This window comes from Phodopus roborovskii, unplaced genomic scaffold (assembly GCF_943737965.1).
Source record: "Phodopus roborovskii unplaced genomic scaffold, PHOROB, whole genome shotgun sequence".
Classification (NCBI taxonomy): domain Eukaryota; kingdom Metazoa; phylum Chordata; class Mammalia; order Rodentia; family Cricetidae; genus Phodopus; species Phodopus roborovskii.
In genome coordinates, this window is record NW_026126460.1 from 17,834,327 (window position 1) to 17,849,682 (window position 15,356).

General features: G+C 41.1%; 1 protein-coding gene across 12 annotated transcripts in view; it reads right to left on the minus strand.

The window, feature by feature from the left end:
• Positions 1-15,356, minus strand: part of Fn1 (fibronectin 1) — a 65,304-nt gene that overhangs the window by 14,892 nt on the left and 35,056 nt on the right. For 3 of the 12 annotated variants that reach the window (XM_051190423.1, XM_051190428.1, XM_051190422.1), the window contains exons 24-34: positions 13,300-13,491; positions 11,781-12,053; positions 10,495-10,677; positions 8,843-8,932; positions 7,166-7,435; positions 5,818-5,934; positions 4,738-4,902; positions 3,971-4,126; positions 2,877-2,990; positions 1,769-2,038; positions 427-614 (exon numbers count right to left, since the gene is read on the minus strand). In XM_051190423.1, the coding sequence (XP_051046380.1) occupies positions 427-614; positions 1,769-2,038; positions 2,877-2,990; positions 3,971-4,126; positions 4,738-4,902; positions 5,818-5,934; positions 7,166-7,435; positions 8,843-8,932; positions 10,495-10,677; positions 11,781-12,053; positions 13,300-13,491 (2,018 nt within the window). The remainder of the gene's footprint in view (positions 1-426; positions 615-1,768; positions 2,039-2,876; positions 2,991-3,970; positions 4,127-4,737; positions 4,903-5,817; positions 5,935-7,165; positions 7,436-8,842; positions 8,933-10,494; positions 10,678-11,780; positions 12,054-13,299; positions 13,492-15,356) is intronic. The other 9 variants (XM_051190431.1, XM_051190426.1, XM_051190424.1 and 6 more) reach the window with 3 other exon arrangements.

Sequence of the window (15,356 nt, forward strand, 5' to 3'; positions counted from 1 at the left end):
GCCTCTTCCTCCCTAGTGCTGGGATTCCAGGCATGTGCTACCAAACTCAGCTGATTTTTTAAAATGTTTTAACGAGGGGAGTGTCAAGTTAGGTTGGTACTAACTGAAGAATGGTACTATAAAAGCCATAAATTCAGCCAGTGAATATATAAATTGATTCCTGTGGAATACAACCTTTTAAAATAAGCAGAATACTTATTAATATCTGTATAAGAATTGAACAAAATCCAATGCTACTTATACCATCCTAATTTAGTAGCCACCTAGAAAACCTTGGCTCAACATAAAAGAATTCCATTGTCTACATTTATAACAAAATTCTTTGATGGTATAAGGGAAGAATATTTATTATGAGGTTACACTTCTACTGATAAATGCAATGAAATGACCTATTTCCTATCGCAGGGATGGAAGCTCACATCTTACCATGAGCCCAGATACAACCACAGATGTGCTGTCTGGAGAAAGGTTGATTTCCTTCATTGGTCCTGTCTTCTCCTTCGGGGTCACGCGCACTCGATAGCCCGTAAGCTGAACATTGGGTGCTACCCACTGGGCACTGAAGCTGGTGGGTGTCACCTGAGTGAACTTCAGATTGGTTGGAGCAGGAATGGCTGTCAGGATGATCATTGGTTAAAAGATTATCTTATAGGGAAAAGGGAAAATAAAGCAAATTTTAAGTAGAATGGGTTGTTCTTGTAGGGGCTGGAGGGCTCTCTGGCCCATCAGAGATTCAGCACAAACAGGTAATAAGAAGGGATACGCTAGAGGGAAGTGTGTTTTGTACCAGCAATTCTCAGAGTTGCTGGAAACACCTGGGTAAATGTCAGGACTCTAATAGACTTTGGGTTTTAAAATGGTTTATCTCCCCACCCCTTCAAAAACCAAGAATTGAATTGCCTTATTGGTCATTAGAGTTGATTTTTTCTTTTGTATGAAAAAAAGATGAGCAATGGCCCCTTTTCTATATGAGTTTATCTTTGTATGTTAAACCATTTCACCGAGTATTCCATCCAGGAGATGGAATTACATTTTTATTGTCTCTTTTATTTGGACCCTGTGGCAAGTATCACTGCTAAATTTGAGGTATTCTCTGCGGTGCGGCATAAGAAGAAAATTGGTTGACAATAGAGGCAGGAAAGAGAAGCAAAGAGCAGTAACACAGACTGTCACCTCTACACGCTTTGAGCATTCCAACCCTGATTCAGGAGTAAAGCACAAGAGGACAAAGGACTGGAGGAAGCACTTGCCCTAAAGGCTCTGTCCTGTGTGTTTGCATCAGAGAACTTTAAGCAAATGACACACTGGCACAGGCTATCTGGCCAGAGAAGAGCTTACCCACATTGCAAGGAAATGCCTGGTTTAGGGTCATTTCTCAGAGTAAGCTCAATGATTCCAGACTTCTTTCCTTCGTGTGTGAAGAGGGAGAGTAACTACAGAGGTGTGTCACTTAGGAAATAATCCATAGTTTAGTATCATCTTCGAACGTCTTGATTCATGGTCTTCAAATATGTGTATATTTAGTATATTTGCATATATAGGCTACGCTACTTCTAGTTACTTTTTCTAGGCTTAGGTAATAAAACATCCCCTAACTTTATTGTGTGTTACCATTCCTCGATAAAGAGGACCTTTCCTACGAATTTGAGGGCATTTTTCTACTCTCCCTAACATGGGAATCAATAGCCCGTGAAGTATAATGCCAGCAAGGCGTAAAGCCAAGCTTCTGCTCCCATGAGCACCCAGGTGGTGCATTAAAACGATATACCTGTGGACTGGATTCCAATCAGGGGCTGGCTCTCCATATCATCGTGCAAGGCAACCACACTGACTGTGTACTCAGAGCCAGGCCTGAGGCCTTGCAGCTCTGCGGTGTCTTCTTCACCGTCAGGTGCAGGGAAAAGCTCATGGATTCCATCCTCAGGGCTTGAGTAGGTCACCCTGTACCTGGAAACTTGCCCCTGTGGGCTTTCCCAAGCAATTTTGATGGAATCAACATCCACATCAGTGAATGCCAGTCCTTTAGGGCGATCAATGTCTGTTAGGCAAATTAATGGTAAGAGGTTATGTGAAAAGCCAAGTTGTGAAACAAGCATATCTTTTATACCGTGCAAAGCAGTTCTGCAGACACCATTTTCTTTGATGAATTAAACTCTAATTATCACACTATTAAAATAGAAAGTTACTTGAGATTCGCTCAAGAGCCTTTGGTGGAGGCGTTTAGAGTATTCAGTGTCACCTTTCTCATTAAAACACAGGTATGTGTGAGGTGTGTAGACACCCAAGAAAGTCCCCACAAAGGAAATTTTTATTAATTTCAAGATAGTCTACCAAGATCTGATTTGGCAATGTGATGTTAGTCTCATAGACCTGGATTTTCTATATCTTGGAAATGGTAAAGTTGATTTTAAATGTTAGACTGCTATAATCTTTCTCAACTGCGTCTCTTTTTTTTTAATCCCCTCTTTATTAAGTATTTATAGGAAAACGCTGGTCCAGCCACAGTCCTCCAAACATAACGACTTCATGGGGTACTTCCATCAACTTTACCACCCAGTCATAGAAAAAGCCGGTCCTAGAGAAATCTTCTATAGATTTGCTAAAGGCAAATAAGATTTTGCTGAGGCTGTTTGAGCAAAGGAGATTGAAAGCACAGCAGCTGTTGGTGGCAACACTAACAATGGTTTTCCCTGAAAGCTCACTCACTATGTGGCAAGAAGAAAAAAAAAATTGTTTGCCAAGGACTCATCTCAAGATATGAACCAGCCAACAGGTTGCCTTTCCCTGTATATAATGGCAAAAGACATTCAGGGGGCTTCCAAACACCCAAATCACAAAACGACTTTGGAAGTAGAAACCAAGCATTGGTTACGTACTGGTCACTGCAGTTTCAACCAGGGGCTGGCTTTCTCCGTCCCGATTCTGAGCATAGACACTAACCACGTATTCCACTGTGGGTTGCAGGCCTTCAATAGTCATTTCTGTTTGATCTGCAAAGGAAGGGCAGGCGTTTGCAGGTTTAGAAAGCCACCCAAGCCACTTCTGAGATAGCGTAATGAAAAGCAGATGTGCACAACAGTCATGAAGCACCTATCCCTCTCGGGAAAGTCAGATACTCATTTCCTCCTGGGCAAACCTGTCCACTGGTAACTGGGGCTGGGGAATGCAGCTCAATTGGTAGAGTGTTGTCTCCTATGAACAAACCCAGGCTTTGAAACCCAGATCCACAGTAAACTGTATGCCCATAGCCCTAGCACTTAGGAGGTACAGACAAGAGAATCAGAAATTTAAGGTCATCCTTGGCTACACAGTGCATTCAAGGCCAGCACAGACTTCATGAGACCCTGTCTCAAAACAAAAGCTTAGCATACTTCAGTTAGATCATATTCAAGATAAACTTTACAGTTTAACATGATGCCCCCAAAATTAATGAGGCTATTTACATGGGGAAAAGAAAGAAAGAAATTAAATTGACCGTAAGAAATTGTCTTGAGATCACAGTTTTGGAAGTTGTTTTATCTAATAAAAACATCAGATCTAGAAGGCTCTACAATGTCAATCCATCCTTCTTCTCCTGGTGACTAAGAATTTAAGGTGTCCACACGACTATACAAAACAGTATTTAAAAGACCAGAAATATATGGACACTAAAACTTGCCCTGTGAAGTGAGCTGGCAACAGTCTATGAATGGTAACACTACAGCATATACCACATAGAATACTTAAAATGAAATCTTCGAGGTCTGGGCCATGATGGCTCAGGCCTTTATTCCCAGCAGTTGGGAGGCAGAGGCAGGTGGATCTCTGTGAGTTTAAGGCCAGCCTAGTCTATAGAGTGAGTGCCAGGACAGGCTCTAAAGTCACACAGAGAAACCCTGTCTTGAGAAACAAAAACAAAACAAAACAAAAAAACCCTTCTGGGCTCCTTCTGGGTTTATTGTGCTAGATGCAATGTACTGGTTTTTCTTACCTGGGCCAGCAGTTTTAGTTTTTGATGGTCCTGGGCCATTTTTGGGAGTGGTTGTCACTCTGTAACCTGTCACAGGAGAACTTGAAGGCAGCCACCTGACACTAATGCTGTTGTCCTGAACGTCAGTCACTTGCATCTGGGATGGCTTGTCAATTTCTGTAAGTGAAAAAGAAACCAGTGAGGTCCCAGGGTTTGAGGGCAGGACTGAACAAGCCCTTGTCTTTAGTTCTTGTGTGTATGCAAACAGTCTTTCGCTTCTGTTAATGTACTGCAGAGCTTCCTCTTGACAAAAATAAAGTTAGCTTGAAGGAGGAAAGGCACGCATCCAGACACTACTATAACTATTTTCAACAAGATTGTTTCATTCCACAAACAATATACTACACCTCAGGTAGGGCTCTGTCCTCTACCTTCTAGAGTTATTTATGAATGCTCTCTCTGTCGTATGTCTATTGCTGATGCATGGGGTGTAGCAGTTAAAAACACAAGACAAAGATGTCTGCTCTTAGGGTCTTCGTACGTTTGCCTCAAAATTCTGTCACTTATAGGTATTGCTAGCTACAGGCTTTTGTCTCACTAAGAAAATGGATCAGGTTTGAAGGTGTAGCTCAGTGAGAGAACACTTGTTTAACATGTATAAGACGCTGGGTTTGATTCCTAACACCACACAAAACTAAAAGAAAATCCACTTCACCGTGAAGAAAATACCTTGGGAGAATACTGTGATACCATCTTCATGAATAACCTTGAGAACGAGAAGTTTGTACCTGTTCGATAATTGATGGAAATTGGCTTGCTGCTGGCTGGACTGTCCCCACGGCCAGTGATAGCATAGAGGGTGATGGTATAATCTACTCCGGGTTTAATGTTGTTGATGGTGGCTGTGGATTTGCTCCCAGGCACAGTGAACTCCTGGACGGGGCTATTTCCGCCTGTATGAAAAGAGTTAGTGGCAACTTTGAAGAGCCAGGAGTCGCTCCAATATTAACACAGTGAAAGCAATATGTAAATCATTAGTGCTTGTAACTTGCCTTTTGAGGAGAGCTGCTCTTAACACAGCCAGAACAGGCAGGCATACAGTAAGCCCTGATAAGTATAGAAAAATCGGGAGCACTCTCAAGCTAATGCCATTTTAACATCCCTGGGTTAAAATGTCACTAAGTTGTAGATTAACAGGTGAAAGTTAAAGAAATTTCTAAGAATGAGCTCCATAGTTGATTATAAAATATCAAGTAGTATCATGTATTCATAAACAACAATACACAGACTCGGTAGGTTGTATTTATGCATTTTTGTGGGTGTGCATGGGCTCTGTGTGTGTGTGTGTGTGTGTGTGTGTGTGTGTAAGACAATAAGAAAAAAGGCAGAGAAATTGAAAGGGGGTGCTGGAAGAAGGGCATGGGAGGGTTTGGGTGAGGAGAAGGGAAGGAGGAAATGCTGTAATTATAATTTTAATTAATTTTTAATTTGAAAAGGGGGCAAGAATGTGGCCCATTCAACCTTAAATAGAATGAATTGTATTCTTTTTAAAACTGGTAACAGAATATTTGTAAAATTTAGAGAACACAGAGGAGAAAATATAAGAATTACTGATGATAATATTTGTGAGTATATAAACTTCCCCCTCAGCTCTGCTCTCCAACTCTAGCTGTAGTGTATAAACAACTCTTAAACTTCATTTGACAATCGATTATACATAGTTCCCATATATTGTTGGACAGGGGGAAAAAAAAAAAGAGGCTTTCTAAATGGGCCTGTTTGCATTTAATCTCATACCGACTGCCAGGTTTCCAAGCTACCCAGCCAGACTGATCCCATCAGGGTGAAACTGTACAAAATGAACACACCTGTTTCTCCATAGGTGATCCTGTAATAGCGCACGGAGACGGCAGGAGGTTCCCAGCTGATCAGTAGGCTGGTAGGGGTGGAGGCAATGACTTCCAGGTCCCTTGGAATGTCAGATACTAGAAAAATCATAGGAAAGTATTTTACATCCGTAACTTCCAAAGAGGCTCAGAGTCACTCTCTGTTCTTTTCCTACATATAACTGTTCCATTTCCTTCACATGAAGATATAGACACTAAATTAGCAGAACTAAAAACTATGAAGAAGTCAAGGGAAGGGGGTTAAGGAGACTGTTCAAATTGTGATAAAATTGTGAATTCCTTTTCTTCAACATTCTCTTTGGAAAATAATTTAAACCACAGAAGAGTTACAAAAACTGCAGTGATACTCCCCATGCACTCTTAACTATGTGCTATTTGGAAGTAGTTCTCAGACATTCCCCTATTTGTAGCTAAGCTATAGATTATCATGATAACAGGTCTCCCAATCATTGTCACTGAAAATAAATCAATCTATGCGTACAGACATCTGTATGATCTAGGGCTTGACTCATGCCAGACAAAGTACTCTACGGATACACTACAGCCAGAGCACCACTTTTAAAAACTTTTCATTTTGAGACAAGGTCTCACTGAATTGCACAGGTTAACTTTGAATTCACATCAGTCCAAAATGGGCTTGACCTATCTATCTTCCTATCCCAGACTCCTGAGTATCTAAGATTTCAGATCTGTGCTACCAAGCCCAACTGAAAATCAGGTTTACAGTAACTTTGGAACCAAAATATGTTTTTGAATGAAACTTTACAAAAAGTTAATAAACATCCAAGCTGGGAGTAGTAGCTTGTGGCTGTCACTCCAGCACTCAGAAGTTCTGGCAGGAGTATGTTACTTAGATAAGCCTAGGCTACCGAGTCAGTTCTGGGTCAATCTGGACTATGAAACTATCTCAAAACACCAAAAAAAAAAAAAAAAAAAAAAAAACTGACCCGCTGAAACACCAAAACTAGATAACTGAATCAGGTAAAAATAAAAAAATAAAAATCTTTTTAAATGTATTCTAAGAGGTAGATAGTGTCACATACTCGTCACCACCTCCTTTCCCTTTTTATTGAGAAGGGCTCTCACTACAAAGCTCTGGCTGGTCTACAACTTGCTCTGTTGACCTCCAACTCAGAGATCCTCCTGCCTCTGCCTCCCAAGTGCTGGGATCAAAAGCATGTGTCACTGTTTTTTCTGTGTCAATGCCAACTAAGGTGACAGGAAGCTTTTTCACAGACTACACCAAACCATACAAAAGAATTCCTTTGTAGATTAAACGAAAAAAGAAAAAAAAAGACAATAAAATTACCTGTTGATTGCTGGCCAACCAATGGGGAGCTCTCCTCTCTGCCATTAACAGCAATGATGCTGACAATGTACTCAGTACCAGGGTTGAGGTTGGTGAGGGTGATAGAATTCCGAGAGGGAGGCACTCGGTCTTGTCTGGGTCTTCCAACAGACTGCTCAGCATGATGGCGAATTATGTAGCCGGTGATGGGGGCTCGAGGGGCCACCCAGTGGACGGTGAAGGAGTTGGCGGTGATATCAGAAGAATCAAAACCAGTTGGGGAGTCAAGACCTGTTTTTTCCCACATAAGGAGGGGAACAAAAGACAACACAACCACCATTTCTTGTTTGTTTGTTTTGTTTTTTAAGTTAATAATGTAGTATCCATCTCACCCAGAATCAAGATCAGTAATTAAAAAAAAATGGCATAATGAATATTTTAGAAAGAAAGTGATCAACATCCTTAACTATTAGAGAAATGCAATGTAAAACTATTTTGGGATTCCATCTCATCCCAGTCAGAATGGCTAAGATCAAACAAGCAACAAACGGTGGGAACGGTGGGAAGAAATAAGATTGCTTCTTCGCTGTTGGTGGGAATGCAAACTGGTCGGTTTCTCAAAAGGCTGGGACTCTCTCTGCTAAGCACACATCCAAAGCACTCTAAATCCTACAGAGAGACACTTGATCATCCATGCTCACTACTGCTCCAACCAGGGAATGGAACCAGCCTAGCCGTGCATCAGTAGATGAACAGACAATGAAAATATGATACAAGGAGAGTGGTGGCTCCCACCTTATATCCCAGCAGTCAGGAGGCAGAGGCAGGTGGATTTCTGAGTTTGAGGCCAGCCTGGTTCTAGGACAGCCAGGGTTCAGAGAAACCCTTCCTTGAAAAAAAAAAAAAATCAAAAAACAAAGAAGGAAGACAGGGGGGAAAAATGGGAAGAAGGAAGAAAGGAAGGAAGAAAAAGAAAATTTGATACATATACACACAAGGAAAATGGATAGGACTAGAAATTATCATGTTAAGCAAAGCAATCCACTCTTAGAAAGACAAATGACAGCTTTCTGTTATGTGGATCCATAGATGATGATGATGATGATGATGATGATGATGATGATGATGATGATTATTATTATTATTATTATTGGTCATTTGAGACAGGGTTTCTCTGTAGCTCTGGACCCTATCCTGGAACTCACTCAGTAGACCAGACTGGCCTAGAACTCACAGACATCCACCTGCCTCTCTCTCCCAAGTGCTGGGATTAATTTTCTTTTTCTTCTATGTATATATGCACACGTGTGTGAGGAGCATAGGCCATGAAACTAGAATAGGGAGAGTAGAAGAGAAAAGGATGCCTTAATAGGGAAGGGTGAAAAGGGGCCAAAGAATAGAGCTAACAAGGTGACATAAGAACAGAGGGGCTGTACGTTACCACAGGGAGGAAGGAGACCAGGAGGAGGGGCATGGGGAGAAGGGAGAGGAATGGATGAGGACGGTCAGCAGATCATGTGAAAACACCACAGTGAAACCCATTACTTTATGCTAACTCAAAAAAGGAAAAGAAAAAGATTTTAAGTAATGTACCAACACCATAAAAGGTGGAGACATATTTTCACTCAATGTATCATCTCGTTGTTTAAAACTGGTAGGCGAGAGCTACTTGATAGGCATGCTGCCAACACGACTCACCTGTTTTCTGTCTTCCTCGAAGAGGGGTGCTCTCGTGTTGTTCATAGACACTGGAGACACTGACTAAGTATTCCGTCCCAGGCAGGAGATCTACAGAGGCAAGCGGGACCTGCTTTAAACTTAAGAGCATGAGAAACCACAGCACTCCCTGGGTTACTTCATCTGATGAAATAGCCAGGCATTCGGTCCCATGGCCTACTTGTATCTAAGTGAACATCTATGCCTGGAAATATCAGTAGTTAAGGGCCACGTTTCCCTGGGCCTCTTAAGCCCCTCAGTTCTGCCTTTAAAAATGTAATTCAGTCAAGTGTAGATCTGGTGCATTAATACCTCTTTTGTCCATTTGAAAGGGCGTCTACTAAGGGTAACTGACTAAAATTTTTGAGAGACTGCATTACCATTTATCCATCATAAAACTGTTATTAGGCAGTTGGCAGCTTCCATGCTGTACAATGTTGCATATATTTAAATGTACAGTTGGACAAAATTGGACACGTGTCCTTGTGGGACCATCAATGTATTCAAGACAATCAGCATATCCAGTACCCCTGGGCTCAGTACACTGCACCAAGCTGTTTAACGTTTAAATCAGGATAATAATGACTTATCTAAGAGGGAGAGAGTTACTTTAAGGTCATATTGCATTAGGACTCAAGATACACAATTAATATATGACAGGGCTTGGCTAAATTGGAGCCAACATGTGATTCAGGGTCTAGAATACTAGGTAATGGTGGTACCCAGTGACTGCGATGACCTTGTGGCCATAGCCAAGCACGTATCTAGATGCTCTGGCTCTCAGTGAGAAAGCAAGATAAGTCTGCCTGGCTGCTTTTTTTGTATTTCACTCTCTAGGATACATGTGAACAAGAAAGGATGTTTTCTGGTCACTACAAGGAATATACCTAAATGTAACTATTTTCCTCTGGTGTGGAACCTTACACAAATTACAACATGTTGCAACCTCTTGTTTTCTTTAATACAAAATACTCTTCCTAAATGGCAGGGAATGGGAAATGACAACTTCTATAATTGTCTATTTAAGGGGCTGGAGAGATGCCTCAGCAGTTAAGAGCACTGACTACTCTTCCAGAGGACCTGGGTTCAACTCCCAGCACCCACATGGCAGCTCACAACCGTCTGTAACTCCAGTTTCAGGGGGCCTGAAATTTCCCATGGCAAAACACTAATGCACATTTAAAAAACTCTAAATCTTCTGAGAAATTCTGCAAACATATGTTTTCTGAGTTACAAACTAAACGTCTGCCTCTTTCCATACAAAATCCTGACCTAACGCTCTACCTTGCCCAAGTAACCAGTCACAAGAAAGGACAATAATATAGACTTGCTGACACCAACTTCCTTACTCTTCCCCGACTTACAGAATTCGCTTGCTGTTGACTTTTTTGTGTACTTATGTGGAAGTAGAATGTGTTCAAAACCTTGGGACCCCACTGACGATCTGTAGAGATCAACTGTTTGTCACACCCGCAGAAATGCTGCATCTGTCACAATTTACAGGGCTGCCTATTAAGCCAGGATAGTGTGTCACTGTTACAGCCCTCCTTCTCTTAGAGGCTCCTCTGAGAGAACCAGTCCATTCCTCCTGCTCCAGGTAAGTATTTACCAAACGTGTAGGCTTGAGTGCTTACTTGTTAGAACCACAGCATTGTCTGACGGTGAGACTGACAGCTCCGCCACATCCTCCTCATTCTTCACCGGGGAGTAGCGCACCAAGAAGTTGGTTAGCTCGATGGATGGAGGTGGGGCCCAAGTGACACGAATAGTGTCTGGCCCAATGTTGGTGAATCGCAGATCAGTGGGAGGAGGGACAGCTGATTTCAAATAGGAGGGAAGATTAAATTAATGTAATTCTAAAGTTAAAGCTAACGAAATAGCTGAAAAGATAAAAACCAGAATTTCATGCACAAAAGAAAACAGTCAATATCATGCAAACAATCTAATCTAATTCTAATCTAAATCATGACACACTACTGTTAAAAAAAAAAAAAAAAAAAAAAAAACACTATATAGAATACTGTTAGGCCCCTTTAAGCTTTCTGCCATCATCGATGCATTTTAAAGAATGTTAATAATTTTAACCTATTTTCAAATAGGCTTTATTTATTTATTGTAGTACATTAATATCGCTAAAGATTTTTATCCCAGGCTGAAGAGGCTTAAGTTGCCACACAGCAAAGAGACATAGCAGTACTTTCCAAAGAAACACATGCACACAGACAAAAAAGACAAGCGGTCCTCAGTCTCCCAGAGTGAGATATCTAACAAACTACTACATGGCCTTAATTTCAGGCAGTGAACTCTACTTACAAGTGAAGGGACTCATGCACAGTGGTTCTCAGCATGTTTCTTACCATGCAGGCCAGAGAACCTTTACGATGTTGCATGCTGGTCTCCAGACTCTGGTTAAAGAGGAGTTTCCTTACCTTGCATAGCAGCACAATCTAGAAGGCCTTATGGTTTATGTCTTCTTGCCTCTAAAACCCTCCTTCCATTCCATCCTAACTTTTGATAGGTTTTATTTAGCTATAAAGGAGATTATCAAAAGGTAAGAAGAGACACCCAATCATGCATTTTGGAGGTGTGTCTTAGTATTAACTGGTGCTCACCATAAAGCTTGGTACTCATACTTTACAAAAACAACTCAAGGCCTGCAAATTTTACCTACTTTATATTTCATAGATCAGTGATCTAGATTTCTCTAGCTTTACATCTGTTTGTTTTTTGAATGAAAGTGCATGAGGCTACTTACGTACGCTTTCATTCAATTAGGTTAAAGTATTCCTCATCTCTGAAATGGCCCCATCATCTCTGTGGCCAATCTGGCTTCTCACTGGAAACATCCAGATTTAACGAGAGTGACTGAGCAGCATGCAACACCATCCATGTCTCAAACACAGAAGATTTCAAGATTCACCCGTTTGCTGTGTCAGTGTAGTAGGGGCACTCTCTCCGCCATTAATGAGAGTGATAACGCTGATGTCATAGTCAATGCCGGGTTCCAGCCCTGTAACTGTGTAGTATCCTACTGAGGAGTCCACAAAATCTTCAAAAATAGGGATACCTTCTCCTGTTGCAACTACTGTGATGCGGTACCCAATAATGCTGGGAGAGTTTAGCGGGGTCCACCTCAGGCCGATGGTTGAATCGGTTATATCAACAAAGCTTAGGTCAGTGAGCTGGGGCACCTCTATTGAGTTACAAAGCAAAGAGGAGGCAAAAGGAAAGTAGAGGCAAAAAAAAAAAAAAAAAAAAAAAAAAAAAAAAATAAAGCAGTGTACGTCAGGTGACCAGTAGTAAAATGGACAGAATGGTAAAGCAATGATGGTAATATGCAATGTGTCCCAAATCATTTGAAAAGACTTCCCAAGAATCATGAATAATTTGCTTCCCTGGGAGAATAAGGCAGGTTACCACATTCTCTTAGGGACTTCGCTGCATTTAGAAAATGTCCCTGAATGGTACAGTTTTAACTTACGTTCTAAAAAGAAAAACAAAAAATCATAAACACATTTACAATGTCAAAACCATTCTCAGAACTTAGATGAAATATCTGCAGGAGAGACCAGCAATGTTGAGGGGAAAGAATCCAAAACATTTTGGAAGAAAGTAAAATCTTACAAAGTAGAAGGTTTAAAAAAAAAAAAAACTGGCTGGTTAACTGATGTAATTTATGTAATTTACATGTTTACACGTTCAATACTCACGACAGCATCGTGGTCATCATATTAACATCATGTCGTGAATGTGTCACTCAAAAGATAGGTCCTGAGCCCATGGCTCTGCTAACATTTTAATCCATGTAATTTAATTGGTATTCATAAATGCATACCAAAATACTGCAGAGGGGAACCGAATGTGTATGCCCAGTGCTTTCATTCTACCAAAGACTTGGGGCAAACTATGAACCTATCCCTAAACAGGTCTTTGTGAGGGCATTTTTCAAAGAAAGACAGCCCTGTAGGACTGTCTCTTTCATCCCCCTTCCAAGTTTAAAAAGGATTGTCAACCATGTGTGTTTCTGTTTTCTAGATAACTGTTGGGGGTGGATATGGACTGTAAAACCAGGCACAAATGCCCTGAGGGGATGCATTTACCACATTACTTTCAGCCCGTCAGCACTGGGTACAGACACACGACACTGTTTAGTAATCTTTTCTTGTGAGCAAACAGTACAGAGTTAATGCCGTGGCTGCACTCGTCACATACCCATGGCGACAAACAGCATCCCAGGGAAGCACAGATAGTTGAAGCAGAGGCAACAGCAAAGCCTTCATCCAAACAGCTGCTTTGGCTTCATGGTTTTGGAGAGTGCACTGGGAGTTGGCATTAAATCCCAACTATATCTGACACACTCAGCTATCTGGGATTAAGATGCTAATACCCACTGCTACTGAAACTGCCACTCTGAGGATAACAGCTTATTTTTCCATTACCTGGGATGATGGTATCAGAGATAGGGGCACTTTCCTTGTCATCTTTGACAGTGTAAACACTGACATTGTACTCCAAGCCAGGGTTCAGGTTTTCAAAAGTGCAGGAGCTCTGGTCGGCATGAACCACTTCTTCCAGAGAGCTACCCTGCTGCCCGTTTGTGGGGGTTGTGGTTATTCTGTAGCCAGTAATACCTGGAGCAAATAGAGAGAAGTTATCATGCAGAACATTTATGACCCGGAGTGTATTAAACTATACACTGAATGATGCACCCATACAGGGATAGGTGGGAAAAAGAGACAGGGCAATAACTTGTACCGTAAGAAAGGAGGAATTTCGTTTTTTAGTTCTCTGACTTTATAGAGTGAAGACTAGTCCATAGCAACTCATGATGTATTTCATGATAACTAGACAAGTCTGACAGTCTCCAGCTCATGGAAATGAATGTTTGAGGTGGAAATGCTAAACTTGGTCATTCTACATTGTATCCACCAGATGATCTTATAGTACCCCTACATATGTACAAATTTGTTATTATAATATAAAATTATGGTAGCTTTAACAAAAATAAGGCAATGTCAGAAAGAGAAGGGACTTTACTGTCTGCAAATTCCAGTCTCCTTCCATACTCCATTCTGCTTTTCCTTAATGGGTGACCTGCAGGAAAGCTGAGCGACAGTCTACTTCTTCTGGCTACTACGGGATTGATTTCCACCTAAGACCATTTCCCAAAAGTGTAAAGGTTTGGACTTTCAGGAAGAGAATTGGGGGAGGTAGAAAACAGAAGTATAGATGCTCATCTTTGAAAAGGAATATTCATCATAGAGGACATTAGAATTATGAAAATGGGGCAGGGTAAATGATGAAGGGAGGGAGATGTCAATAAATCTAGCTGTGGCCAGAGCTCTGCAGGTCCAGGTTGGAAGAAAACATGATGATGTTGACTCAGTAAGGACATGGAGATGAAGGTATATTCTGAAGTGGTATGTGCTGGGAAGCCCAATGGGAAATCAGTAACATTTAGGGCATTCCCTTTACTACTGCCCATCTGAATGGGCAGGCCAGTAAGACCAGAGATTAAAGAGCCAGCTGCCCAGAAGCAAGGAACTTGTCAGCTTCAGGTTTCCAAGCCCAAGGAACTTATCTGGAAACAGTGTAGCTGTCACATCATACATACATTGCCACAGAGAAGGAAACTTGGTGTGGAATTCAGTCCCTTTCAAAGGGAGATGTAAAGGAACATTTTAAGCTAGTTTTATTTTGTGTGACTGTAAAACACACACATTTATAGACAATCACCTGACACATCTCCCCAAACAAGAGTAAAAACTGTGTAAGAATTTTTTTCTACAAATTACAGACTGAAATTTTGGTTCAGTGAGTAAGATGCCTGCCATGCAAACCTGAAGACCTGAGTTCATATCCTCAGAATCCACAAAAAGCCAGATACCATAGCATGTGTCTGCAATCCATTGCTGCTATAGGGAGTTGGGCCCACACTCTGGCCTAGCCTTGCATTAAGACTCACTATAGCCTTGAACACATGTTAATACTTCTGCCTCAGCCTCAGTGTTGGTGCAAAGTTTTCACTTTTATAAAAATGTTATCAACACCAATAGAATTAAAAAGCATTAAATAATACACTAAATATATTTCTCTAATCAAGTATAGCTCCAATTAGTTTGATTTAATTTAGAATGTCCTCAATAATGAGTATCATGTTGTCTCAGCAACTGTCTCACCCATGCTCATTATTTAATCATAGAATTATATCTAAGTTAATATTCTTGTGGTGCATTACTCTCCTTGAATAGTGTTATGCTTTATACATCTTATGATCTTATAAATATTTTTGTTACTATTAATCCTGTTTATTTTTGTTACAGTTATTTAGCCTGTGTGTGCACGTGCACTGGCATGCTCTACATCTCCATGGCACATGTCTGGCAGTTCTCAAGTTCTACCACATGGGCCCCTGGGATTGATCTCAGTAGGGCTTGACAGCAAGCCACTTATCCTGATGAGCTCTGTCTGATCCCCTCCCCTTCACAAAATTACT